Below are 25,545 nucleotides of genomic sequence, written 5' to 3'. Positions count from 1 at the left end.
CTAACTTTTCTCCAGTTGGAAAATGGTTAAAATATTCATATTCGTCCCTATCTTTCATTTCATAAGTTATGGTTGAGAACCCTCAAATTTCAATCAATTAAAAGGAAAGGGAGTGGAATTCAGAAGACCTGGTTACATTCCAGATTCAGCCACAGACTCCCTGGGTGACCCTGGCTGCATCACTTATTCTTCCTCATTGTTCAGTGGTCATGGATAATAAGAGAAGGCAGCAAACTGAAGCTTACTCTCCTACTATACCACCGCCTGTTTCAAGCAATATATCATCACAAACATACCTTTTTTTTCACCTATGTCTGGTAATAATATTGACTTCCCTCACAGGGGTGTGGTTAGTAAAAAATCTGTTCATTATTCTGAAGGTGCTTATATTACAATGGTGAAGACCACAGAATTACCTAGATATACAGGAGGACTATTGCCCAGAGTTGGTAAATTGTGTGTTGAGCTTTAAGCATGAGTAGCCTCACTGAAGTCAATGACCCTTCAGCTGATGCTTCAGTGGCATATTTTGAGCATGTGTTAAATTCCCATTGACTTTAAAGCAACTACTTACAGGTTTAAAGTGAGACATGTGCTAAAATGCTTTGCTATAATGAGGCCAAAGTTTGGTAAGAGGTGTTTGCATGACAAGGGCACTGACCATTTTGAAAATAAGTCTGTTGCTTTGCTTTGCTTTGCTTTGCTTTCTTTTAAAGTACACTGTTGTTCAAAGATGAATCACTTTGGAAGAATTCTCTGGCATAGTTACTGCCCTTTGACGTGGCTAGTTATCACCCATTCTCTGGTCCAGGTTACACAGAAGCTCAGACTAAATGATCACAACAGCTCCCGCTGGCCTTTGAATCCACCAATCTGTTCCCCCCAATATGTGTAGTCACTACCAAGTAAATGGCACTCCACATAGCTTTTATACTTGAGTCCTCCATTGATGGCCAGCTCTGAAGCCCTGTGAAGCCAACAGGTGTCTCTCACAGGATCACACTCATGGGTTTGCAATACGAGGCCCTAATCTAGATTCACACCTGTGTAATTTAGGCTACGTCTGCCCTTGGAGCTACAGGTGTGATTCCCAGCTCGTGGACACATATTTCTGCTAAGCTGTCATTGAGTTAGTGTTCTGAAAATAGCAGTGTAGCCGCAGTAGCGTGGGCAGCGGCAAGTGGCCGTGTGCTAGTCACCTCAAGTACAAAGCCACTCAGATCCCAAGGGCACATACTTCATTCAGCTAGACTGTGCTGCCACCACTCCCCCAGCTTCTAGTGTAGCTGAAGCCTTGAGTAGAATTCCATTGATTTGACCTGAGCCTCATTGACACAGAGGCTGCTTTGTACCATTCTAGCAGTATGAAAAGGGCCTGAAAATGGATATAAATGACATTGACATCCACCCCAAGGCTCTGTTACATTCACTGAAAATTCTTTCACTGCAGAGTTTTTCCTCCCAATTAAAGAGACACAATGGGAATACATGGGTATAAATCCCCCAGTGTATTGGGCACAGTGGCTGCAGCATAATTCCACCCCAAAGGTCATATAAGGGGACTGAAATAGACCATAGATATCAGCACATTCATTCTGCAGAGAGCTGAGCAGAGAGAGCTGGAGGTAGGAGGAAATTATTTGGGATCTAGCTACATTCTGGTTGGCGTTCACTATTGCCTGGACTGAAAACATATCTGAGGGCATGTTGCTTTTGCTCCCATGACTTGAACTGTCTCTGTATAGAAACCTGGGGGAGATTCTCAAGTGGTGTCATTTCAAAGAAAGAAGTTTCACCTGCTGGGGATTGGTCCCTTTAGCATTTATTTTTCTGGCTCTCCTAAAGAAATTTAAAACTGCAGTTAAATAGGTGCCCATCTTTGGAAGTTCTTGACATTAGCCAACCCCAAAGCTCTGTATAGTAATGTAAAATCTTCCATCAGGTATACAGAGTGGGAAACGATGTAATTGACTGCAAGTTCTTTGGGGCAAGGGCTGTCTTTTTTAGTTCAGGCTTTGTCAAGAGCATAACATAATGGAGTCCTGGTCCATGCTCGGGACTCCTAGGCATTAATGTGTTTCAAATAAATAAATAAATAAACATGTCCCACAAGCAATACAAACCAGAGCACACAACTCAAGAAATTGAGACAGAGATAGTTCTGTATCGGCACAATGTGGCAATTGCAAAGAGATATACCAGTACCTGATAATTAACTTAAAGCAACTAGGAGTCTGTATTGAGTTTTATTACTTTATTTGTAGAAAGAAAGTGTGTAGAATTAACACTATTTTTTCCTCCTTTTATTTAGTTTATTTTTTTCAATTCCCTGTTTCACTAAGCCATCAGTGATTTCTGGAGATCTTGGACACTGAATAGGGTCATTGCCAATTACATTTTAATTTGCCTGATCATATCATAAACACAGAACTTCCTAATTCTTTAACTCTAGAGGTGTTTAGCAACTTGATTGGATTGTCTGCTTTCTCATACATTTATCTAGGAATCACTTTTTGCAAATGCACACATGAATGAGACTCCTCATGTGGCAGTTTGCTAGATCATAGCCCTCGGCTTTATGTGACACCTGATAGATGTTCTGTTCCCAAAATCCAGGTTGAGGTCTCTACAGTCTCTGTATTCATGCAGCCTTTGCAGGTGTCTTAAGAGCCGGGCATCTTGAGAACCAGCGAATGGGACTGGATTAATGGTGGGGAAGGTGGGTGCATGATATGAACAATTTGTCTGTCTCTCTCTATAGACATGGCCCCCATCCATGTAGTTTGATCAGTCATATAATTGGGTTTCTGCAGAGCTGTATACTCTCATATTTCTAGGGTATATTCAGGGGCAATTCTGTGCTTAAACCAGGGAAACTTATGATACCAAAATCTCTTCCTGCCCCTGCCATGAACTAGTTATGTGACCTTAGAAAAGAATCACTTCTTGCTTCTCTGTGTCTCAATTTCTCCATCTGCAAAAGTCCAACCTCCCTCAGCCTGAAATGGTGAGGCTGACATAACTGATATTAGTTGTTCAGAGGTCCTCTGCTGGAAGGTGCTATATAAATGGTAGGGGACACATCGTGACACCTTCACATTGAACGGGAACCTGTTCTGTAAATGATCACATTGGTATCTGTGAAACAGCTCATGGAACAAGTCAAAATCTAATCCATAAAAGCTCAAATTACTGCCTAGTTATTTATCATTATTATAACTACAAATAAGAATAGGAACAATGCCTTATACATTTCTCAGAGGTGGTCTAAACATGGAATTTCTGTCCCAGAAGATCATACAGTTCAAAATTTGGTTTAATCCCAGATCAGACCAAAAAGTTAAAATCTCAGGGGATTTTTCGTGAAACAAAATATTCTGAAATATTGCATTTCAATAAGGTAAATATGTTGGGGGGTTAAACAAGGTTTAACATTTCATGTTGACTTTATTCTTTTGATTATATTATTGTTTAAATGATAAACCTGAAACAAAACATTTCAACCTGATCAATTTCCTATAGACAATTAAGACAAAATGAGAACATGAAAGCTAAATATTTAGATTTTCTTGAATCAGCATTTTCTTACAAAAAAAATTCCTCCAAAAAATTTTAACCAGCTCTGCTTTTTTTTTTAGCTTCCCTCTACTTCTCTATACACAGTAGTCACATTTCCTTACAATGCTGCAGTCACATACTCCAGGTCTTTGGAAATTTCTTCATACTTTAGATCTTTTAATTCTCATCCCAAACAAAAAACAATCAGACTTTTTACCTCTTTTTGTTGTCTCTCAGGTTTTCTATTAGCCCTTTCTTTACACACAAACACCCCCAAACACAAAAATAAAAATGTGCATTGGTCCATATATTATTCATCCATAATCAATTCTATTTGAATTTGAATGATCAACAGTTATTTGGAAACATCTTTGATTCCATGATAAAAATGTCTCTTTGAATTTCCATAGGAACAATCATCTCAGAAACTCAAAGGATTCTATAAACATTAATGAAATTAGCCCCACAAATCTACTGAGGGAGAAGTAAAAATCATCATCCCTCTTTATAGGTGGAGACACAAAGGTAAAAAGAAGTGAAGCAGCATGTCCATCTTCTCTGACATTTTAGAATAAAGCCCATAGGTGAATTAAAATTCCACCTGTCATGCTGAAAGGAAAGTTTGATTTTTTCAGGATCTCAGAATTATTCTTTCGCATTCACCGAGAAGAGGGAAAATACGCATCGTGCAAATCAAGGTAGCTCCATCTACTTCAAAGTAGCTTTGCTGATCTGTGTCCCCTGGGAGTCTATGCAGTTTGCCAATTAGAACATAGTGTAGTTAATTCATTTCTTAGTATTACTAACAATCATCCACTGTGCATGCTTAATGTAGCAGGAGAGAAGATGGGATAGTTAAAGGAATTTGAAAGAGGATAAAATCAAAACAGTTCAGTGAAATTTATCCATCTACCCATTAGTCTATTGGTCAATCTCCCTATTGGCTTATCTGTCTTTCTATTGGTCTCCCTGTGTGTCTGTCTGACTTTCTATTGGTCTGTCTGTGAGTCTGTCTGTCTGAAAGGCATGTTCCAGGCACTCCTGATTTTTTACGCAGAAACAATGAACTTTGTGGGGGTGATTCTTTCCCTTGAGACATTTTCTCTCATTTTATGGCCACATCTAAAATACAGAAATGCCAGTCAACACAGACTGGGATTTTGGAAGGAGATTTGCACTTGGTGAAGTGAAGAATTTGTCCCAATGAGTTTGGGGGAACGTTTTTGAAGGTATTATGGCTTCCCCTCATCCTCCCTTGGCTCTTGTCACGCAGACAGAAAGCAGAGGGCCAGAGTCCAAAGTGCAGGCAGTGCAATGTTTACTGGGGTTGCCAAGCAAGCATAATCCAGAGCTCTGAACACCTGTAGAGCTTTTATTTGATCTTTTCCCCACCTCCTCCTTCTAAACAGGCTTAATTATACCTCTAGTGCACACCCCTGCTCCCACCCCTTACGACGGTGGTCCCCAACGCAGTGCCCGACTCTGCCGTCCCAAGAATGGAGGCAATGCTGCCCCATAGCATTTGCTGCCCCAGGCACGTGGTTGCTCCACTGGTGCATGGAGCCAGCCCTGTATGTGAGTATTCTTCCGCTGCACTGATATTGCTGTTTTCTTGTGCATTGTGATTTATTATTTTTTTTAACATTTTGCCCCAAAATGAGTGGTTCAAATAAAAGACAACATGCATATTATTTCAACGCAGAGTGGGAAGAATCCTATTGTTTTATTGAAAATAAAGGGAAAGGTGTTTGCTTATTTTCTGGGGGTGCTGTTGCAGTGCCGAAAAAACATAATGTTGAACACCATTTCCAAACTAATCATGGTTCTTTTGATATTAGCCATCCACTTAAATCTGAGTTGAGAAAGGTTTGATTTGAGTTGATTAATTTTCTTCTATCTGCCCAGCAATATGTTTTCATCAGACAAGTGGTAAAGTCTAACGGTGCTTCTATTGCTTCCTTTAAAATTGCTCATCTGTTCACAAAGAAGAAAAAACCCTTTCAAGATGGTGAATTGTTGAAGGAAGCATTTTTGACGGGTGCTGATTGTCTGTTTCAAGGATTTCCTAACAAGGGTGAGATTTTGTCAGCAATACAAGACTTGCAGTTATCAGACAACACAGTTACAAGGAGGATACGTGCAATTTCAAGTGACATGCAAACTCAGCTAAAGGATGACTTGGAAATATGTGACTGGTTTTCACTGCAGTTCGATGAGTCGACAGATATATCTGATACAGTGCAGTTGACAGTTATGATGAGGATGATATTTAGGGACTGCACCATAAAAGAAGAGTTACTAAAAGTATTGCCTATGAAAGGGCAAACAAAGGGTGAGGACATCTATAATTTATTCAAATCATACGCCACATCAATTAGTATGCCACTACCCAAGCTGTCTGCGATCACCACTGATGGGGCACCAGCAATGATGGGCAGCGCCAATGGATTCATTGCACTCTGTAAGAAGAATGAATCCTTTCCAAACTTTATGTCTTATCCTTGCATTATCCACCAAAAAGCTTTGTGCATCAAAGTTCTTTCTTTTCAACACATCATGAATGTTATTATTAAAATTATTAACTCTCCCTGTTGGAAGATTTTGATGATAAACAATCTGATCTTATCTTGCACACAGAATTACAATTGCTGAGCAAAGGTAAAGTTCTTGCAAGTTTTTAAGTTTTTAAGCCTAATTGAAGAAATCAAAGAATTTCCTGAAGTCCACAAATCAGAACTTCGAGCAACTAGAAGACTCCAGCTGGTTAATGGACAGCTTTTCTTGCCGACACCACTGACAAATTTAACATTTTAAATCTTGAGCTCCAGGGAAAAGACAAACATGTGGCTCAAATTATAGGTTCTGTAAAACCATTCAAAGCAAAACTGATCTTGTAGATGTCACATATGAAGATGAATGTGACAGTGATTCTAACCCATCACCATTTATTATCCACAGTCAAACACTTCCGGAACAATTTGAAAAGAGATTTCAACAGCTCACCATCACTGAACCTGTAGTTGCCTTTCTTGTGGATCTTTTTACTTGCCAAATAGAGGTAACAAAAATGGCTACATCAATTGTGAGTCTCATTCAAGTAAGAACAGAAGACGTGGAACTGGAGATTTTGGACCTTCAAAATGATATTGTTCTAAAATCCTGTGCAACAGATGAAAACTTTTGAAAACTGGTTGACCGAAAAAAGTTTCCTGCCTTAAAAAACATAGCATACAAAATAAAATCTTATTTTGGTTCCACTTATCTATACGAAGTTCTGTTTTCAACAATGCACATCATAAAATCAAATTATAGATCTTGGCTTACAGATGCCCATCTTGACAATTGCTTATGAACAGGAATATCATCTCCCAACTAAGAAAAATTGGCTGAAGAAATGCAGTGCCAAAAATAACACTGACTTTATTAGAAAAACCACGTGAATTAATTATACCTATTTTCAACTAAGAGCTGATGAGCGTGTATGGTTAACTTGTGTTTAACTTTTTTTCATACTTGTTTGTTTGTTTATTGAAATACAGATACAAGTAACAATACAAATAATATTTGTAATTAACCATAACTGGCTATCTATGTTAAAGGAAGAATAATAAATATATTTGGACCAGCAGTTCAACAATGTTTTACTTTTTTTAAATAAATAAGATGAAAACTGTTCATGATATTTATTTTGTAAAAACTCCTTAATTTTTCTTACAGATAGATAAAAAAGAGCAAATTCACATGGTAAGGTGAAAGAGTAATTGACAAATAATGTAATTAATACCTTTTACATGTAAAATTACCTTTTTTATCTTATTGATTAATATGTAATATTGTTTATCTTATGGATTCATTATGTAATATTAAATATGATGTTTTTCATATTATTTAATGTACAAATACAAAATAAGCCTTGAAAAATTGTTGGCGCCTAACACACTCTTCTGAAAACATGAATGTGATACTGGCCACAAAATGATTGGGGACCACTGCCTTACAATTTATGGTCATGTTCTTTTTTGGAGGGTGGTGAGTCTGGTGGCTTCAGTACTACCTCTTTTTTATCCCATGGGTGGGGTAAAGAGTGAGGTTGTGTTTCAGCCAGGGTCACCGTTTCTTTGGCTTTTAGTGTTTATTATACCTCCGCCCATCCACCCCACCCCTCCAAAGCGGTTGTTTGATCTTGTCTTGGGAAAGGAATTCTACATTTGTATATCAACCTCCCACAATGCCCAGCAACACTTTAACTCTATTCCTTATATTTTCTTATTGGGCTGTAATCAACTGGCTAGGAAGAAGCAACATATGGTGTATTTGTTCTTTGCTCACACATAGTAGTAAGACACGAACAATTGTGTTTTAAATACCTCAAAATTCAAATGGCTAAACAAAAACCTAAAAGTCTATCTCAGGCAAATATACAGACCTGAATGCTGTATTACCATCACCAACAAAATGCACATGGGGCAGTAAAGAACCCAGGTACAGATCCTTAAAGGTATTTATGTGCCTAACTCCCATAGAAATCAATGGGAGTAAGCCACTGAAATATCTTTGAGGACATGGGCCCCAACTCTCATAGAATGTCTTTTAGAGAATGTGGGCCTTTGACTGTTTCTCCTTATTTTCTGCAGTAGCTCATTTCTTCACATGATATCTAGGTATTTATTGTCGTCCACAGATGAAATATGCAAAGGAATCAAGAAGGGGGAACCTCACCACGGTGACTGAATTCATTCTACTGGGATTGTCCAACCACCGTGAGCTGCAGGTGCCTCTGTTCTCCATCTATCTGTTCATTTACATTATTACTCTGATGGGGAACATCCTCATCATCCTCATCAGTATGGACAAAGCCCTTCAAACCCCTATGTATTTCTTTCTCCGAGTCTTATCCTTCCTGGAAATCTGCTACACCTCAGTCACCATCCCCAAGATGCTGGTGGACTTCCTTTCAGACAACAGGAGCATTTCCTATGTGGGCTGTGCTGCACAAATGTACTTCCTGCTCTTCCTTGGAATCTCTGAGTGCTTCCTTCTGGCTGCAATGGCGTATGACCGCTATGTGGCCATATGCAACCCATTGCGGTATAGGCTCATCATGAACAGGAGGGTCTGCCTTTCATTAGTAGTTCTCTCTTGGTTCAGTGGTAACATGGTATCCTTAGTACAGACAGCCTGGGTTTTCACCTTGCCATTTTGTGGGTCCAATCAGATTAACTATTTCTTCTGTGACATTCCCCCATTGATTAAGCTTTCTTGCACTGACACCTCTTCATATGAAATGCAGTTGTTTACAGCTACTATACTGGTCAACTTCATTCCATTTTCTCTCATCCTTGTGTCCTACGTTGTTATTATCTCCACCATCTTAAAGATGGCTTCAGCTGATGGTAGACACAAAGCTTTCTCCACCTGCTCCTCACACCTCATTGTGGTGACACTGTATTACGGGAGCAGTGGCCTGATCTATTTAAGACCTAAGTCCATTAACTCATTAACTCAGGAACAGTATCCCCGATAATATCACGGCTAACCTGGTGGCTGAACTTTGTGACTTTGTCCTCACCCACAACTATTTCACATTTGGGGACAATATATATCTTCAAGTCAGTGGCACTGCTATGGGTACCCCCCCCCCCCCAGTATGCCAACATCTTTTTGGCTGACTTAGAACAAACGCTTCCTTCTCTCTCGTTCCCTACTCCCCTACTCTACTTATTACATTGATGATGACATCTTCATCTGGACTCATCAAAAAAAAAAGGAAATTCCACAAATTTTTTTCAATTTTTTCCATCCACCATCAACCTCAGCCTAGACCAATCCACACACAAGCACATTTCCACACTACTACTATGCTAATAAATAAATAATAAATAACATAAACCCTATACCCACCCCCCACTACTTACTTACATGCCTTACCTTTCCATCAGCCCACATTCCATCCCACCCACATCCCACCCAGCACTCAAAGCTGCTCACAGCAAAATCCAATCCTTCGACAAACTCAGACAAGATCAAGATCTCTAAGAAGCCTATCAAAAACCTACAATACCCCTAACAAAAAAACAAAAAAAAAGAGACAGAAGAGAGAGAAGAGAGACAGAGAGCCAGACCCTAGACCTAAAGAAAAAAAAAAGAAAAAAACAAAACAACACCTACAGCCCCAGCACAGCCCCTCCAACTACTCCAGCGCATCATCATACAACCTATCCCAAAAGATCCTTAGATCTGATCTCTCTCTCTTGATCTTGGGAGACAGGAGCCTTTCCGACAGCCCAGACTCCCTCCAAAAAGCAAATACTCACACACCAGCAACACAACACCAACCAACATAAACACCAACAACACACCACCCTGTGCAATAAGCCAGCCTCTGTCCAGCCATCATCACACCATTCACACCACCACATCACAGGATCACATCACACCATCCACACATCATCACACACACCATATCCACCAGATATATATGCATATGTGCCATGCATGCCCCCACTGCCCCCACCATTGCCCCACCATGAACAATCTCACAAAAAAAAAAATCAAAAACAAAAATAAATCACATCTCATATCACATCAAAAACCAGTGGAGAACACTTCAGACAACCAACACAACACAGACTTGACAGACTGACTTTTGGCAAAAAAAAAAAAAAAAAAAAAAAAAACAAAAAAAGAAGAAAAACTGAACTTGAATGACTATGAAAACTATATACAAAACTGACTACTTTAAACAAAACTTAAAACAAATATTGGGATGGGTTACATTCTTAATCCACACCAATTGTTTTCCTATCCTCCTCTTATCTCTTCTATTTTCCATCTTATTTATCACTTCAAAATCTTTTTTTCCTCTCAATTAGCTGTCATCCTGCTCATATCTGCTCTTCCCTGTTGTCCTGCATTCTTCCACTCTTTGTCTCTATGTGTCTGTATCTGCTGTGTGTGTGTGTGTGTGTGTTTCATCTGAGAGCTCTGCATGAAAAGCTCTCACGCTCAGCTAAATTTGAAATCTTAACTCACTAGACAGCAACAAAGTGCTTTCTCTGATGTATACAACCATCACCCCCATCTTGAACCCTATAATCTACAGTCTGAGGAACAATGAGGTGAAAGGGGCTGTGTGGAGATTGTTGTGGGATGGGCTGAAAGGAAAAATATTTTCTCGAAGAAAATAATTGGGATACAGGTCTTGTTCTGAGATCAGTTATCCAACTGTACAAATCTTGAGCAGTTACTTTGATGTGAATGCCATTCACTGCTACAGTTGATGTAGTGTCAAAAACTGCAAAATGAAACACACAAAAATGTTGAAAACATTTTGTCAATTATCTAGGGGTGTGAAATTAGAAATTTTGGCCAGAAAAAGGCATCAAAATTTCAGAAATGTTGATCATAGATACTGCTGCTTAAAACACACATTAAAATCACAAAAAAGACATGCATCCGACGAAGTGGGTATTCACCCACGAAAGCTCATGCTGCAAAACGTCTGTTAATCTATAAGGTGCCACAGGATTCTTTGCTGCTTTTACAGATCCAGACTAACATGGCTACCCCTCTGATAATTAAAACAACAAAAACTCACATATTCACATTTAATGTAATATGCATGGCTTTCTTTTCATCTTAAGTCAAAATTGCAATGAAATATGTTGTTGAAAAAGCTAATGTTAGAAAACAATGTTCATGTGCTGCAAGCTAACCATTTTGAGAATGATTTTGAACAAAATTTCATGAAAATTGTAGAAAATGAGCATGAATAATAAACAATAAAGTAAAATAGAAAATTTCACCAAAAAAAAGACAAAAATCGGTCAATTTGAAGTTACCAAATGAAAGTCAGGGCCAGTTCTTCCATTAGGTGACCCTAGGCAGTCGCCTAGGGCACCAGGATTTGGGTGCGGGGGGGCGGCATTTTGCGCGCTCCGCACAGGGTGCACGGGAGCTTCTGGTTCCGCTCCCGTCGCGCCGCCAAAGAAGGACCTTCCGCTGACGTTTCGGTAGCAGCTCAATGATTGCCGCTGTTGCCTGCAGCATTTCAGCGGAGGGTCCCCCCCGCCCAAATTCTGCCTAGGGCGCCAGAAACCCTGGCGCCGCTCCTGGTGAAAGTAACTTCATTTGTTTTGTAATTTTTTCACCATTTCTACTAAACACAGAGCAGAAAATGAAATGAAAAAAAGGAGAGTTCTTTAGCACCGAAAAGATATTCACAAGCCCATCAGAAAAACATTTCCAATTTCATTGCAAATATAATTTCCCCATCAAGACTTTTCTCTGTGCCACTTTCACATCCTGTTCTTCAGGGTGTAGCTTAATTGCTTCAGCATGAGAGGTTACTGTGTTGTAAAGCACAGACAACACCCTGTCATTACTCAGCGAGTAGCTGGAGATGGGCCCAACATGGGTGTCACAGAATAGGAGGAGAATGCTCAGGTGAGACATACAGGTGGAAAAAGTGTCAGAGTCCACTTCGTAGAGCATATCTCATGATGGTGGAGATGAGGTACACATAGGAGAGGACTATACACAGAAATTTTATTCACCCTATGAAGATCTTGAAAACAAACAAGTTGATCTTCTTGAGATAGGTGTTACTCCATGCAAGAAGCTTACTTGATTTCATTGGGCTACCGTTGACAGTACTGTACATAAATAATGTAGACAGAATCAGGACTTTTCTCTGAATTCTGATGGTGCTCAATTAGTGAAGTGTGTACCCAGGCATTACAAACAACACACACAGTTACTGTATGAATCGAATAGAGCCAGGGACATGGGGAGAATAGTGAGGAAACTTATTTCTTCACTTCCAAAAGCACAAGTCTCTTCTATATGAGAGTAATGAGCCCTTCTTTGGGAGTAGTCCAAAAGAGAAAGTTACATTGTGCCTTGAGCTATCTCAGTACAGAAACCCAGCATAAATTCGAAATTGTAGCAGAGAATGTACACAGACTGAGGGTCAGCCCTAAGTATTTTTCTTGCTTTCCTGAAGAAATTAAAAACTGCAATTATATAGGTGCTCCTCTTTGGAAATGACATTAGCCATCCCCAGGGCTCCATATAATAATGTAAAATCTTCCAACAGTCATACAGATTGTGAAATGATGTAATTATACTGGAAGTTCGATGGGACAAGGATTGTCTTTTTGCTCAGCTTTTGTCCAGAGAATAGAACAATGTGGCCCTGATGCATGATCAGGACTCCTAGATATTACCTCAGTTGAAAGAAAGAAAGAAAGAAAGAAAGAAAGAAAGAAAGAAAGAAAGAAAGAAAGAAAGAAAAGTTGTCCCACAGGCACTGCAAACCAGAACCTACCACTCTCGTAAATCAGACAGACATAGTCCCATATCTGGCAGAGTCTGGTAACACTGCTCTACAGCCAAAATGCTTCTGAAATAAATGTAGTCCAACTTTACTAATTCTGGGTCACTGAGAACGAAAATGATGTTTAAAATTGTTGATTGGCTCTAGTTTTCAAGATATGCTATTGGGTCAGTATATACGACCCTTGACTTGGGAATAGCGGAGGATAAGTGAGTTATAAAGGGAAGGGATCTCAATTTAAACCAGAAATGACTAAAATACATCTTTGACTGGATCTATGAATAAATCTATGACTGGGTTTGGACAGTACTTGCTTTTTAGGCAAAACAATGAATGATGCAATCTGAAGCTGGTATTGCGTCATACATGATATGAATTGCATCAAGTTATTCCTAGAAGTCATGGATGATGCAATCATAACGAAGCTTACATCACTCTGCTGAACAAATTGCCCTATATCAGCTCTAGAAATCATACAGTGTTGTGCTCTTATTTGTGAGTGTTTGATTTTGCAAAGGGACACATTTCTGTTTAGCCAAAGTGAGCAGAGATGCCTCGTACTTGTGTGAACAGTGCAGATAACTTCTGCTATGTTTGTGGTGAAGTGACTTTTGCATCACAAAAGCACAATATAACCACTATGGATAAGAAAGCCTATCACCTTTATTTTGGCTGCAAAATTGGAGATCAGGACAAGAAGTGGGCCCCACACATATGCTGCAACACTTGTGCAACAAATCTTCGCCAGTGGTTGAAGAGGAAAAGGAAATCTATGCCTTTTGCAGTGCCAATGATTTGGAGAGAGCCAACAGATCATACCAGCAATTGTTACTTCTGCATGGTGCCTCCAGTTGGGAAAGGTGTGTCAAAGAAGAAAAAGTGGACTGTGCATTATCCAAACATTCCATCAGCTATATGCCCAGTACCCCACGGAGAAGGACTGCCGGTTCCTGATGCACCAGAATCATTCTCACTTGAGTCAGACGAGGAAGAGGAAGAAGATGAAACTTCTGGTCCTGAACCATCAATGTCACAGGACCCACATTTTCTCCCATCCTCCTCCTCTGAACCACACCTCATAACACAAGGTGAACTGAATGACCTTGTCAGGGATTTGGAACTACCCAAGAGTAAGGCAGAGCTGCTGGGCTCCAGACTACAGCAGTGGAATCTCCTGGCAGGTGATGTTAGGGTTTCCATGTTCCGTGACCGTCAAAAGGATCTTGTCCCATTCTTCTTCATGGAAGGCGATCTTGTAGCCTGCAACAACATCGATGGTGTGATGGCAGCCCTCAACATCGTTCACGATCCAGATGAGTGGAGACTGTTCATTGATTCATCGAAGACGAGTCTTAAAGCTGTTTTACTGCATAATGGCAATGTTTTGCCATCAATTCCAGTTGGTAATGCAGTCCATATGAAGGAAACCTATGACAACATGAAACAACTTTTGAGGTGCATAAACTATGACCAACATCAGTGGCAGCTTTGTGGCGATTTGAAGGTTGTTGCTCTCTGGCTTGGTCTGCAGACTGGATACACAAAGTACTGCTGTTTTCTCTGCGAATGGGATAGTCGTGCAAGAGATTCCCACTACATCAAGAAAGATTGGCCACTCCGACAGTCATTGGAGCCTGGGAGGAAAAGTGTTCAGCATCCACCACTTGTTGAATCAAGGAAGATTTTGTTACCACCCTTACACATCAAGCTGGGTCTGATGAAGAACTTTGTCAAGGCCATTGACAAAACACAAGCAGCTTTCAAGTACCTCTGTGGAAAATTTCCAAGGTTAAGTGAAGCTAAGATAAAGGAAGGTGTTTCTGTTGGTCCTCAGATTCGTGAACTTCTTCGAGATGATGCATTTGACCATGCACTGCGTGGCAAGGAAAAGACGGCATGGAAAGCCTTCCAGTTAGTGGCAATACATTTTCTCAGAAACAACAAGGCAGACAACTACAGGTTGTTGGTGGAAAACCTCCTCAAGGCATACAAAAGCCTTGGTTGCAACATGTCACTAAAGATACATTTTTTGCACTCTCATCTAGATTTTTTTCCACCGAACTGCGGAGCAGTGAGCGACGAGCACGGCGAGCGATTTCACGAGGATATTGCAACAATGGAGAAACGCTATCAGGGCAAATGGAGCCCATCAATGCTTGCAGACTATTGCTGAACAGTGACAAGAGATGCTCCATTTAATGAATACAAGAGACAAGCCAAGAAGCGCCGAGTAGACACTGAATAGGACTAAACTATGTACATAATAGTTTTTTGCCTTTTGTTTCATAATAAATTTTAGTTAGATAACCCTTTTGCTGATATTTAAAGTGTTACATAAATAGGACAGGTGAAATATTATCATGTAAAGCAAACATAAACACATGAAAAGACCTAGGTTTACAATTTATGATTAAAACTCTACTATCTACACAATATACATAGACATAAAATGTAAAAACTTAAATAACTTAGAAACAGTAGCCAATCAGTTGTTTTAATTGTCATATTTGAATTCAGCACATCAAAATACATAATAAATAGCACATTTTATCTCTGAAGCAGACGACTTCTCAAAAATTGTAGACCAGTGTAATCAATAAAGGGAGAAACCAGTATCTTATCATTAACTTGAAGGCAACTGGGAGTTTGTATTTTGTTTTATTACTTTATTTGTAGAAAGTGATTGCGTAGCATTAATGCTGATGATGCTCTTTTTACTTAATTTTCAGAGATCTCAGACACTGAATTAGGTCATTGCCATTTACATTTTCATTTTACACAGATCTTCCTGATTCTGGAAACCTACAAGTGTTAGTAATAGGATTGTCTACTTTATCAGACATTTATCCAGGGCTCAATTTTACAAAGGCACATGAATAAGCCACCTCATGTGGCAAAGTTTTCTAGATTGTAGTGGTTGGCTTTAAGTGATTCCTTATAGATGTATCCGAAGAAGTGGGCTGTAGCCTATGAAAGCTTATGCTCAAATAAATGTGTTAGTCTCTAAGGTGCCACAAGTACTCCTGTTCTTTATGCAGATACAGACTAACACGTCTCTAACTCTGAAACCTTACAGATGTTGTTTTTTTCCCTGAAATCCAAGGTGTCCAGGCTCTGGGCTCTGCAGCCTCTTTATTCATGAAGACTTTACTTCTGTCTTTAGAATGGAAGTGGGAGCATGAAATAAAACGCTTGTCTATCTCTGTATAGAGACATGGCCCCCATCTGTGTAGTATGATCGGTGATATCACTGGGTTTCTGCTGAGGGTTACACTCTCATATCTATAGGATATATTCAGGGGTAATTCTGTGCTTAGACCTGGGCAACTCATGAGATCAAGAATCTCTTACTGCTCCCACCACAAGCTACCTGTGGGACCTTGATGGAGAATCGCTTCTTGCCGCTCTGTGCCTCAGTTTCTCCATCTGCAAAAGTGGGGTAAATACTGACTTGCCACAGCCATAGGTTGTGAAGCTGGCACAACTGATGTTAGTTGCTCAGAGAACCTGAGTTGGAAGGTGCTGTATAAATGTTAGGGGACATATTTTAATACTTTCAGCCTGAATGGGACCTTGTTCCATAAATAATTACATTGGTTTCTGTGGAATTGCTCAGGGAACAATTCAGATGATAATCAGTAAGGGCTCAAAGAACTGGCTAGTTATTCATCATTACTATTATCACAAATAAGAATAGGAAAAATGTCTTATACCTTTTTCAGGGTTAGTCTAAAACTTGAATTTCTGTCCTGGAAGAAAAGAATAATTTCAGAATTTGGTTTTATCCCAAATCAGGACAAAAAGTCAACACTGCAGATTCTTCAGTGAAATATTCTGAAATATAGCATTTCAGTAAGGCAAAAATGTTGGGAGGGTTTAATAAGTTGAAAATTATATTATATTATATTATATTATATTATATTATATTATATTATATTATATTATAGTTAAAATGATAAAGATTGAATCATTTCCCCCACAATATAAATTTCCCAAACAAATTTAGATAAAAATAAAACATTCCAGGTGAACATTCAGATTTTGTTTAATCAGCATTTTCTTACCAAAAACATTCATCTGAAATGTTTCCATCAGCTCTACTTTCCTTTACAACCCTCTACATGTCTATCCATAGTTGTTATATTGTCTGGCTGTCATATACTCACATACTCCAAGTCTCTGGAAGTTTCTTCATATTTTAGATTAATTCCCTTCCCCCACAGCAATATTCATATTTTCCCCTCTCCTTTTTACTATCTCCAGTTTTCTATGAGCCTTTACTTAAAAAAAAGGCAATCAATTTTAGCTCTTGTCCATATATTATGGACAATGAATTATCAACAGTTATTTAGGAATGTCTTTGATTCAATAAGAAGAATATATATTTGCATATCCACACCACCCACTACTTGAGGATCTCAACATGGTCTATAAATGAATTAGGATCTGAGGCTAATATAAGGAAAGAGCAAGTTAAAAATTGCTTACACAAGTAAGAGGTCTTCAAGTGAGCAGGAACTGATGAAATTCATGCTAGAATACTGAAGGAACTGACTGAGGAGATATCTGAGCCATTAGTGATTATCTTTGAAAAGTCATAGAAGATGGGAGAGATTCCACAAGACTGGAAGAGGGCAAATATAGTGCCCATCTATAAACAGAGTAAGGAAAACCTGGGGAACTACAGACCAGTCAGCATAACTTCAGTACCTGGAAAGATAAAGGAGCAAATAATCCAGCAATCAATCTTCAAACACCTGGAAGATGATAAATTACTGCCACTGTCAAGAACAAATCACGTCAAACCAAATGACAGAGTAACGAGGCTTGTGGATGGAGGGAAGCACTAAATGTGGTATTTCCTGACTTTAGCAAAGCTTTTGATACTGTCTCACATGACCTTCTCATAAACAAAATAGGGAAATACAACCTAGATGGAGCTACTATGAGGTGGATGCATAACTGTTTGGAAAACCATTCCCAAAGAATAGTTATCAGTAGTTGAGATCATGCTGGAAGAGCATAATGAGTGGGGTCCCACAGGTATCAGTATTGGGTCCAGTTTTGTTCAATATCTTCATCAATGATTTAGATAATGGCAAAGAGATAAAAATTTTGGATGATACCAAGCTGGGAGGGGTTGCAAGTGCTTTGGAGGATAGGATGAAAATTCAAAATGATTTGGACAAACTGGAGAAATGGTCTGAAGTAAACAGGATGAAATTCAATAAGGACAAATGCAAAGTATTCCACTAAGGAAGGAACAATGAGTTGCACACATACAAACTGGGAAATGGCTGCCTAGAAAGGAGTACTGCAAAAAGGGATCTGGGGGTCATAGTGGATCACAAACTAAATATGAGTCAACAGTGTAACAGTGTTACAAAAAAACTGAACATGATTCTGGGATTAGCAGATATATTGGAAGCAAACACGAGAAGCAGTTCTTCCGCTCTACTCTGTGCTGATAAGGCCTCAGTTTGAGTACTGTGTCCAGGTCTGGGTGCCATATTTCAGTAAGGATGTTGACAAATTGGAGAAAGTCAAGAGGAGAGCAACAAAAATGATTAAAGGTCTAGGAAATATGACCTATGAGGGAAGATTGAAATCAGATTAACTATTTCTTCTGTGATATTCCCCCATTGATTAAGCTTTCTTGCATTGACACATCTCAGTATGAAATGCAATTGTTTACTGCTAATTTACTGGTTATCTTCACTCCATTTTCTCTTATCCTTGTGTCCTACACTGTAGCACGGTGAACACCTGCTCCAGCCCGGAAGGGGTTGGAAAAGCCCTGCAGAGGGCTGGGGCTGGGCAAGGGAGTAAAACCCTGGCTGATTGGGGGAAGTGGCTGCAGCTGGGGCCACGCCCCAAACTAGGCAACTGGGCCTTATAAGAAGGCCAGAGAAGCCAGGGAGAGGCGACCTAGAGGGATGCAGGGCTGGGGGAAGGCTGTAGGAGCTGGGAAGCCCTAGGCCAGTAACTCCCCAGGTTGCAGGGCCTAGTTCTAGGCCTTCTAGGTGTCGGGCTTGCAGAGAGGCAGCTGGAGGGTGGGAAAAGGCAGCCAGTCCAAACTCCCTGTTGCCTGAGATGATCGGCTGATAGATTGCAGTCCACCCCAGGGCGCGGGGGCTAAACAGAGACTGGCAGTAGCCACGACTAAGGTGACATGGGGTTAGGGCGTGGAGGGTTCCCCTGGGGTGGGGAAACCCAGAGAAAGACTGTGGGGTACTGCAGGATGCAGAACCCTGAGATACGGGCACTGGGGTCCTGAGAAGGACACGGGGGCCAATGGCAAGCGGATCACCGGCCTGCAGAGGATGTTCCAGGGTCTAAGAGCTAATTCCCGAGGACATCCAGCAGGAGGCGCTGCAGGGGTGAATCTGCACTGTGCTACATACACCTTTATCATCTCCACCATCTTAAAGATGGCATTGACTGAAGGCAGACACAAAGCCTTCTCCATCTGCTCCTCACATCTCATTGTGGTGACATTGTATTACAAGAGTGGCAGTCTGATCTATTTAGGACCCAAGTTCACTGACTCACCAGACAGCAACAAAGTGCTGGCTCTCATATACACAACCGTCAACCCCACCTTGAACCCCTTTATGTATCGCCTGAGGAACAAGGAAGTGAAAGAGGCTCTGAGGAGACTGTAGGGGGACAGGATGAAGCGAAAAATATTTTCTCACAGAAAGTAATTTGGGCACAGATCTTGTTCTGATATCAGTTACACAACTGTGCAAATTTGGAGTAGCTCCATTGACAACAATGGCGTTCAATATTACGGTTTAACTAGTGTCCAAAAATTGCAAAATGAAACATGCAAAAATGTTGTTAACATTTTGTCAATTTTGGGAGGGCTTGAAATTAAACATTTTCGCCAAAAAAGTCACCAAAATTTCAGAAATGATGCTCATCTCTGTAGCTGCTTGAAACACAAAGAAAAATTACAAAAACTCATCTACAATTCAGATTAATATGCATAGATTTTTTTTCATCTCAGCTCAAATTTACAATGAAAAATGTTGTTGAAAAATTTGATTTTGGAAAATAATGTTGATGTTCTGTATGTAAAATCATTGTATGTTAGGTGATATGTGCACATGATTGTCCTCTAATTACATGTATTTATTATGAATGGCTTTCCTAGATCTGGGAAAGAGATATGACAGCATTACCTCTAGGTTGATTGCAAATTTAAGGTCAATGCTGACCAGCAGCTATTAATTCAATCATGAATGGTTAGTTGACTGTGGCAAAGTAAGCTGGTAGTTCAGTCATTCCTTCCTGAGAGAAGTGTCCACATGTGAGGAAACTTCCTTCTGAATTCTCATTCATCACTGCCCTGTTTTGCCAAGGTTTGAAATAAATCACGGTATATGCGGGCATGGTTTTCCATGACCTTGTGTCTTCTGTATTGGATTACACCTGTATAGAAGAATGATAGAGCAGATGTAAAATGCTACCAGAATAGAATGATCAGTCCTGGTTCTTCTCTAAAAGACTCTGGTGTAAATCAGAAACGACTGCATTGACATCAGAGGCATAAATCAGAGGAGAAATAGTACCTAAGCATTTATAATCTCATTCAGAGGTGTGAATGAGTACGCAAGGTGCAAGGCAGTAGACATTCATATTCTACTCTCCTTTGTAGAATTGGTCCCTATACAGTAGGCCATTTGGCTGGTTGTTTTCCAATTTCTTCATTCTAGGTCCACTTTTCATGAGAAAAAATGCTTGAAACTTCTGAAATTAAAGCCATTGCACTGGCATGAAGGAGGGGGCTGAATCATGACAAGAATGTTGAAAGTGAAGTAACACACTGATGTCTCAGACCCATTGTGTAAGACTCTCAATAAAATAATAGGACCAGTAGCTGCAGAGCAGGTGAAAATGATGTCTGGTCACCAGGGGTAAAAGTAAGTCAGGACACTTACTGATACGGGGCTGGGGTGGCTCCAGCCTCTAGAAGGGGCGGGGCCTCAGGCAGAAGGGGCGGGGCTAGGGGTCAGCCACCTGGGGCCCCATGTTGATTTAAAGGGCCCAGGACTCCAGATGCTGTTGTTGTGGCAGTGGCAGCAGCGGCCGGAACCCCAGACCCTTTTAAATTGCTGGCCCCAGGGTAGCTGCTCCCTCTGCCCACGCCCCACCACGCCCGTCGGGGGGAGGGGCAGGGACCTTAATGCACTGCCACAGCAAAGGATGGTCCTTAAAGTGTTGTCACGACAGCACTTTAATGTCCCTGCCCCTTTTGCCTTCCCTGTAGGCAGCCCTGCTGGTAAGGACCCTACCAGCAAGGCCACCTACAGAGGAGGCAAAAGGGGTAGGGACATTAAAGTGCTGCTGTGACAGTGCTTTAATGTGGGCTAGGTATGGGCCGGCGCAGTTCTTACCGGTATGCCATACTGCCCCCTACTGGTTCACTTTCACCCCTGCTGGTCACCAAGGCCCAGATCCACAAAGGGACTTAGCACCTCAAGATGAGATTTAGGCAGCTTTAGGCACCACTGCAAACCATAAACACCTGTTCTGCTGCCACTAAACTCTGTAGGCACCTAAACTAACTAAAATCTGGCCCTACGCACCTACATTTGTCCTTTCAATATTTCATTACTGCCTAAATTTCTGCCTCTAGACATGGAATGCCCGTTTGACACCAAAGCTGCAGCGTGATCAAAAAACCTGTGAAGATTGGTGTCCCCAGTCTGTCTCACCTGAGGACTCTTATCCACTAAGCAGGCTCTGTATGATATAATGGTCTGAGGGAGACATGGAATAAAATGAAGTAATAGCAGCATCTTCCATTATAAAATTTAGCCCAGCAGTTAAAGAGCCACTTGCGCTGTCGGACACCCAAGTTCTATTCCCCTCTTGGATCAATCAGGAGAAGGGATCTTCCAGCTCTGAAGTGACTGCCTTGACCACTGGGTTACAGAGTGATTTTCATTTGCTACGAGGACCAATGCATATTTAATTGCTTGTACAAAGTGGAACAGATTCAACAGGAGAGAATGGAAGAGCACTGTATCAGGATTTCCTTTAATTAGGCTTGGTAAAATTCAATTGTTATTTTTTTATAATTTTGATGCATAATCTTGATGTTTGTTTATAACAGGGTTTCTCAAACTGGGGTCGCCGATCGCGGCTCCCACTGGCCGTGGATCGCTGCTCTGGGCCAATGGGAGCCGTGATCAGCTGGAGCTGCAGACGGGGCAGGTAAACACACCGGCCAGGCCCACCAGGGGCTTTCCCTACACAAGCGGCGACCTCTGTTTGAGAAACCCTGGTTTATAAGCATTTTTCTATTTTTATCAATTTACATTATCACAGTTGTGCAACATCATAGGCTTTAAGTATTTTTTCTGATTGTTATCAGTTTACATGTTCATAGTTGTGGGAAATAATGGGGGGACAAAGACAAGAGTGTGGGTCATTATTTAATGACAAGAGACATTAATTGCAAAAAGTTAAAGCTTTATAATCACTCAAACAGAAACTGAAATCACATGACAAAATATATTCAATCAAATTCTAATAAGTTCCCAAGCAGCATTTGTCTTACTTTGCCTATCCATAAATTTCTATTCTTTTCAAAGGAAATATTTTTGCTGTTTCGTGTGTGATGGGTGAAATTGATGTTTACTGTCATTTACCAATAACAATCTCATCCTTCAAACCTACCCTTAAGTCAGTGGTTACAGCATGTAGCCAAAACATCGAAAACCCATGTTTGAATCCCTCTACTTCTTGGGCAGAGAGGGAAACTGATCTGGGGGCATCTCCCATATTTTTGGTGAGTGCCCTGATCAGTGGGCTAAAGTTTATTAGAGAAGCTGCCGCCTCTCTCTGACATTTTGTGTGCAGTCAGGCTTGCTCTAAGAATGCCTACTGGATGAGGTACACCACATGTTGGGCCCATGGATCTTGAAAGGTGCCTTGTGAGGATATTGACCATTGTAGCAACGGAGATATGTCTCCAAGTTTTGCATCTGTTGTTATGGCAGGGGCTGGTGCTGCTTTCTTTTGGTGGATCCTGGTGGAGAGCTTCTGATGATGAACTTGGTGATGTTGAGGGGTTGTTTTGAAGGCCAAAAGAAGGAGTTTGGGAAAGATTTTTTTCAGGATGTGGCCCCAGTGAGTATGCATTGTAATTTTTTAAATAATACTTACATTCATAAATCTGCTAGAAAACAAAAAACATGTCTTTAATAAAGACACTGGATTTCTGGCTCATTATAACCATCTGTAACCCACTAACCCCTCTTTGTCCAGTAATTGAAGAAGTTTTAACCACCTACCTCACCTTCAGTGATTTTTGCAACATGCGTTAATGCCTTATCTATTCCACCCTTGTATTTAGCTGTGATTCTCTGAGTACCTTTCTCCGACTTGAAGAAAAGCTCCATGTAAGCACAAAAGCTTGTCTCTCTCACCAGCAGAAAATGGTCCAGTAAAAAATATCACCTCGCCCAACTTGCGTTTTTACTATCCTGGGACAAACATGGCTACAACAACACTGCAAACAAGGTATACCTCATGTAGACCATCTGAACTGTGGAGAAATTCATTGCTACTTAAACCCCTAAAATCACCGCCCATCTTGCAGTGCAGCTCATTTCACTCACATTGCCCCAGGAAGATCCAGGGTCCATCCAGACTATATCTTATGAGTCAACCTATACCTGGCCATGCAGTCCATACTTCTAAACTGGCCTTTCTCACACTTGGGGTCTTACTATAGGTAATAGAACAGCTCTAATAATTAAGGACGCCCACATGAGCCATGGTTTGCTACACTGCATCAAATGATGAGCTCCCTTTCTACATATTTGATTGCAACTTACAATAAATGCCTACCACATAGTTTGTGATTGGTTATAGAAGTCATAGTCTTACTTAGAGCTTTTCTCAGGGCCTCCTTGACCTCTTTGTTTCTCAAGCTGTAGATGAGGGGGTTGGCCAACGGAGTCAGGACGGTGTAGAAGACAGACAACACTTTGTTCAGGTCTCGCAGGGCAGCGGTGTCTGGGAGCATGTACACAATGATTAGGGTCCCATAGAAAATTGTGACCATGATGAGGTGAGAGGAGCAGGTGGAAAAAGCTTTTTGCCTCCCCGTGGTGGAAGGGATTCTCAGGATGGTGCTGATGATACACACGTAAGATGTCAAGGTTAAGAGAAATGGAAGAAGAATCATTATGAAGGAGAGAAGGAAGATCACAAGAACCATCTTGCTGGTGTCACTGCAGGACAATTTGAGCAATGCGATGTAATCACAAAAGAAATGGTCAATTTCATTGGGCCCACAGAAAATCATTTGTGACATCCAACATGCTGTGTTGGTACTGACTGTCAAGCCACTTAGCCAAGACGCAGCTGCTAGCTGGAGGGAAAACCGATCGTTCATCAGAGCTGAATAATGCAGGGGTTTGCATATGGCTAAATACCGATCATAAGACATCACTGCTAGGAGACAACATTCTGTAGCTCCCAGACAACCAAAGCAATGCAATTGTACAATACAGCCCCCAACAGAAATGGTTCTGTCCCCAGTCAGGAGACTGGCCAGCACCCTGGGCAGAATGTTTGAGGTGTAGCAGGTCTCCAAGCAGGACAAGTTCCCCAGGAAGAAGTACATGGGGGTGTGGAGGTGCTGATCAGCCACAACTAGCACAACAATGAGGATGTTCCCAGCCATGGTCACAATGTAGATCACTAGGAACAGCAGGAAGAGAAGAATCTGTAGTTCAAGGAGATTCCCAAATCCCAGGAGGATGAATTCTGTGACCCCTGTTTGATTTCCCCGTTCGGTATCTTCCATGGGTTTTATCTACAGAAAATAACTCCCAATAATAAATAAGTGAATTCTGTCACTGATTGATTTCCCCTCACTCTGTTTCCCATGACCAGTCCCTAAAAGATAGTAAAACAAAACCTTTGCAATGTTATTAGATGAAATTAGAAATTTAATACAGAGTCAATAATTTAAGCCTATAAAGATTATAATTTAAACTCCAATTTTCCCGGTGGTTACTAATGTTATTTTTGACCTAATACTCCAGACAGTGAACATGCATTTCTTCATATCTCTGATGCTTGAGACATCTGATGTCAGCTTAAAAGTAACTTGACATTTCATTAGCCACAAACCTTGTTAATACAACCAATGCGATCTCCATTTCTTCCAACTTGAACTCTGGTCTCTTTTGTGGGCTAGAACCCACTTCATCAGATCTGATGAATGCCTGAGAGCTTAGGCCTAAATACATTTGTTAGTCTCTAAGTTGCCACAAGGACTCCTCTTTTTTTTTTTTGATGATACCGACTAACATGGCTACCACTAAAACCTGTTCTATATCAGTAGAATTTCAATAACTTTCAAGAACTACACAGATTTAAACCAGATGGGGATCTGACCCATTGACTTCAGTGGCGTTGAATATCTGGCCCAGTGCATTCAAAAAACGAGACAGTCAAGATTTAACTGGAAGATTAAGATACCTCTCTCACATCTACTTAGTCTTCTTCTATAAGATTTCCTGACTTTCCAATTCCTCATTCAGCCTACAAGTAAAATATATATAATAGTATAGCTCTGAAGCTAACAAAAGTATAAAAATGTCTCTGTTATCCTTCTTAAA

At 40.6% G+C, this 25,545-nt stretch overlaps 2 protein-coding genes across 5 annotated transcripts; one reads left to right on the top strand and one right to left on the bottom strand.

Annotated features, from left to right (window-relative positions):
- The first annotated feature begins 8,239 nt into the window (after positions 1-8,239).
- Positions 8,240-19,560, top strand: LOC120380885 (olfactory receptor 10A7-like). Of its 4 annotated transcripts, XM_039498775.1 has the most exons (3): positions 8,240-9,046; positions 14,931-14,940; positions 19,448-19,560. In XM_039498775.1, the coding sequence occupies exons 1-3, from the start codon at positions 8,240-8,242 to the stop codon at positions 19,558-19,560; spliced, it is 930 nt and encodes a 309-aa protein (XP_039354709.1). The 4 variants fall into 4 exon arrangements, with proteins under 4 accessions (XP_039354709.1, XP_039354707.1, XP_039354708.1 ...); XM_039498773.1 differs by lacking the exon at positions 14,931-14,940 and having other exon boundaries at positions 8,240-9,053; positions 19,442-19,560; XM_039498774.1 differs by lacking the exon at positions 14,931-14,940 and having other exon boundaries at positions 8,240-9,056.
- Positions 19,561-23,744: 4,184 nt separating this feature from the next.
- Positions 23,745-24,725, bottom strand: LOC120379891 (olfactory receptor 10A4-like). Its single transcript, XM_039497406.1, has one exon. It carries the CDS (start codon positions 24,723-24,725, stop codon positions 23,745-23,747), a length of 981 nt encoding a protein of 326 aa, XP_039353340.1.
- Between the last annotated feature and the right edge of the window lie 820 nt (positions 24,726-25,545).

The sequence above is a fragment of the Mauremys reevesii genome, linkage group 13, assembly GCF_016161935.1.
Source record: "Mauremys reevesii isolate NIE-2019 linkage group 13, ASM1616193v1, whole genome shotgun sequence".
Lineage (NCBI taxonomy): Eukaryota > Metazoa > Chordata > Testudines > Geoemydidae > Mauremys > Mauremys reevesii.
The sequence above is the reverse complement of the archived record's forward strand: the minus strand, read 5'-3'. Positions and strand labels throughout refer to the sequence as shown.

Bases quoted from the DNA above. Each gene is read 5' to 3' on its own strand.
- LOC120380885 (XM_039498772.1), top strand. From the start codon at position 8,240: ATGAAATATGCAAAGGAATCAAGAAGGGGGAACCTCACCACGGTGACT. The intron at 9,070-19,454 runs GTATCCCCGATA...CTCACCAGACAG, and splicing joins AACTCATTAACTCAGGAACA to CAACAAAGTGCTGGCTCTCA.
- LOC120379891 (XM_039497406.1), bottom strand. From the start codon at position 24,725: ATGGAAGATACCGAACGGGGAAATCAAACAGGGGTCACAGAATTCATC.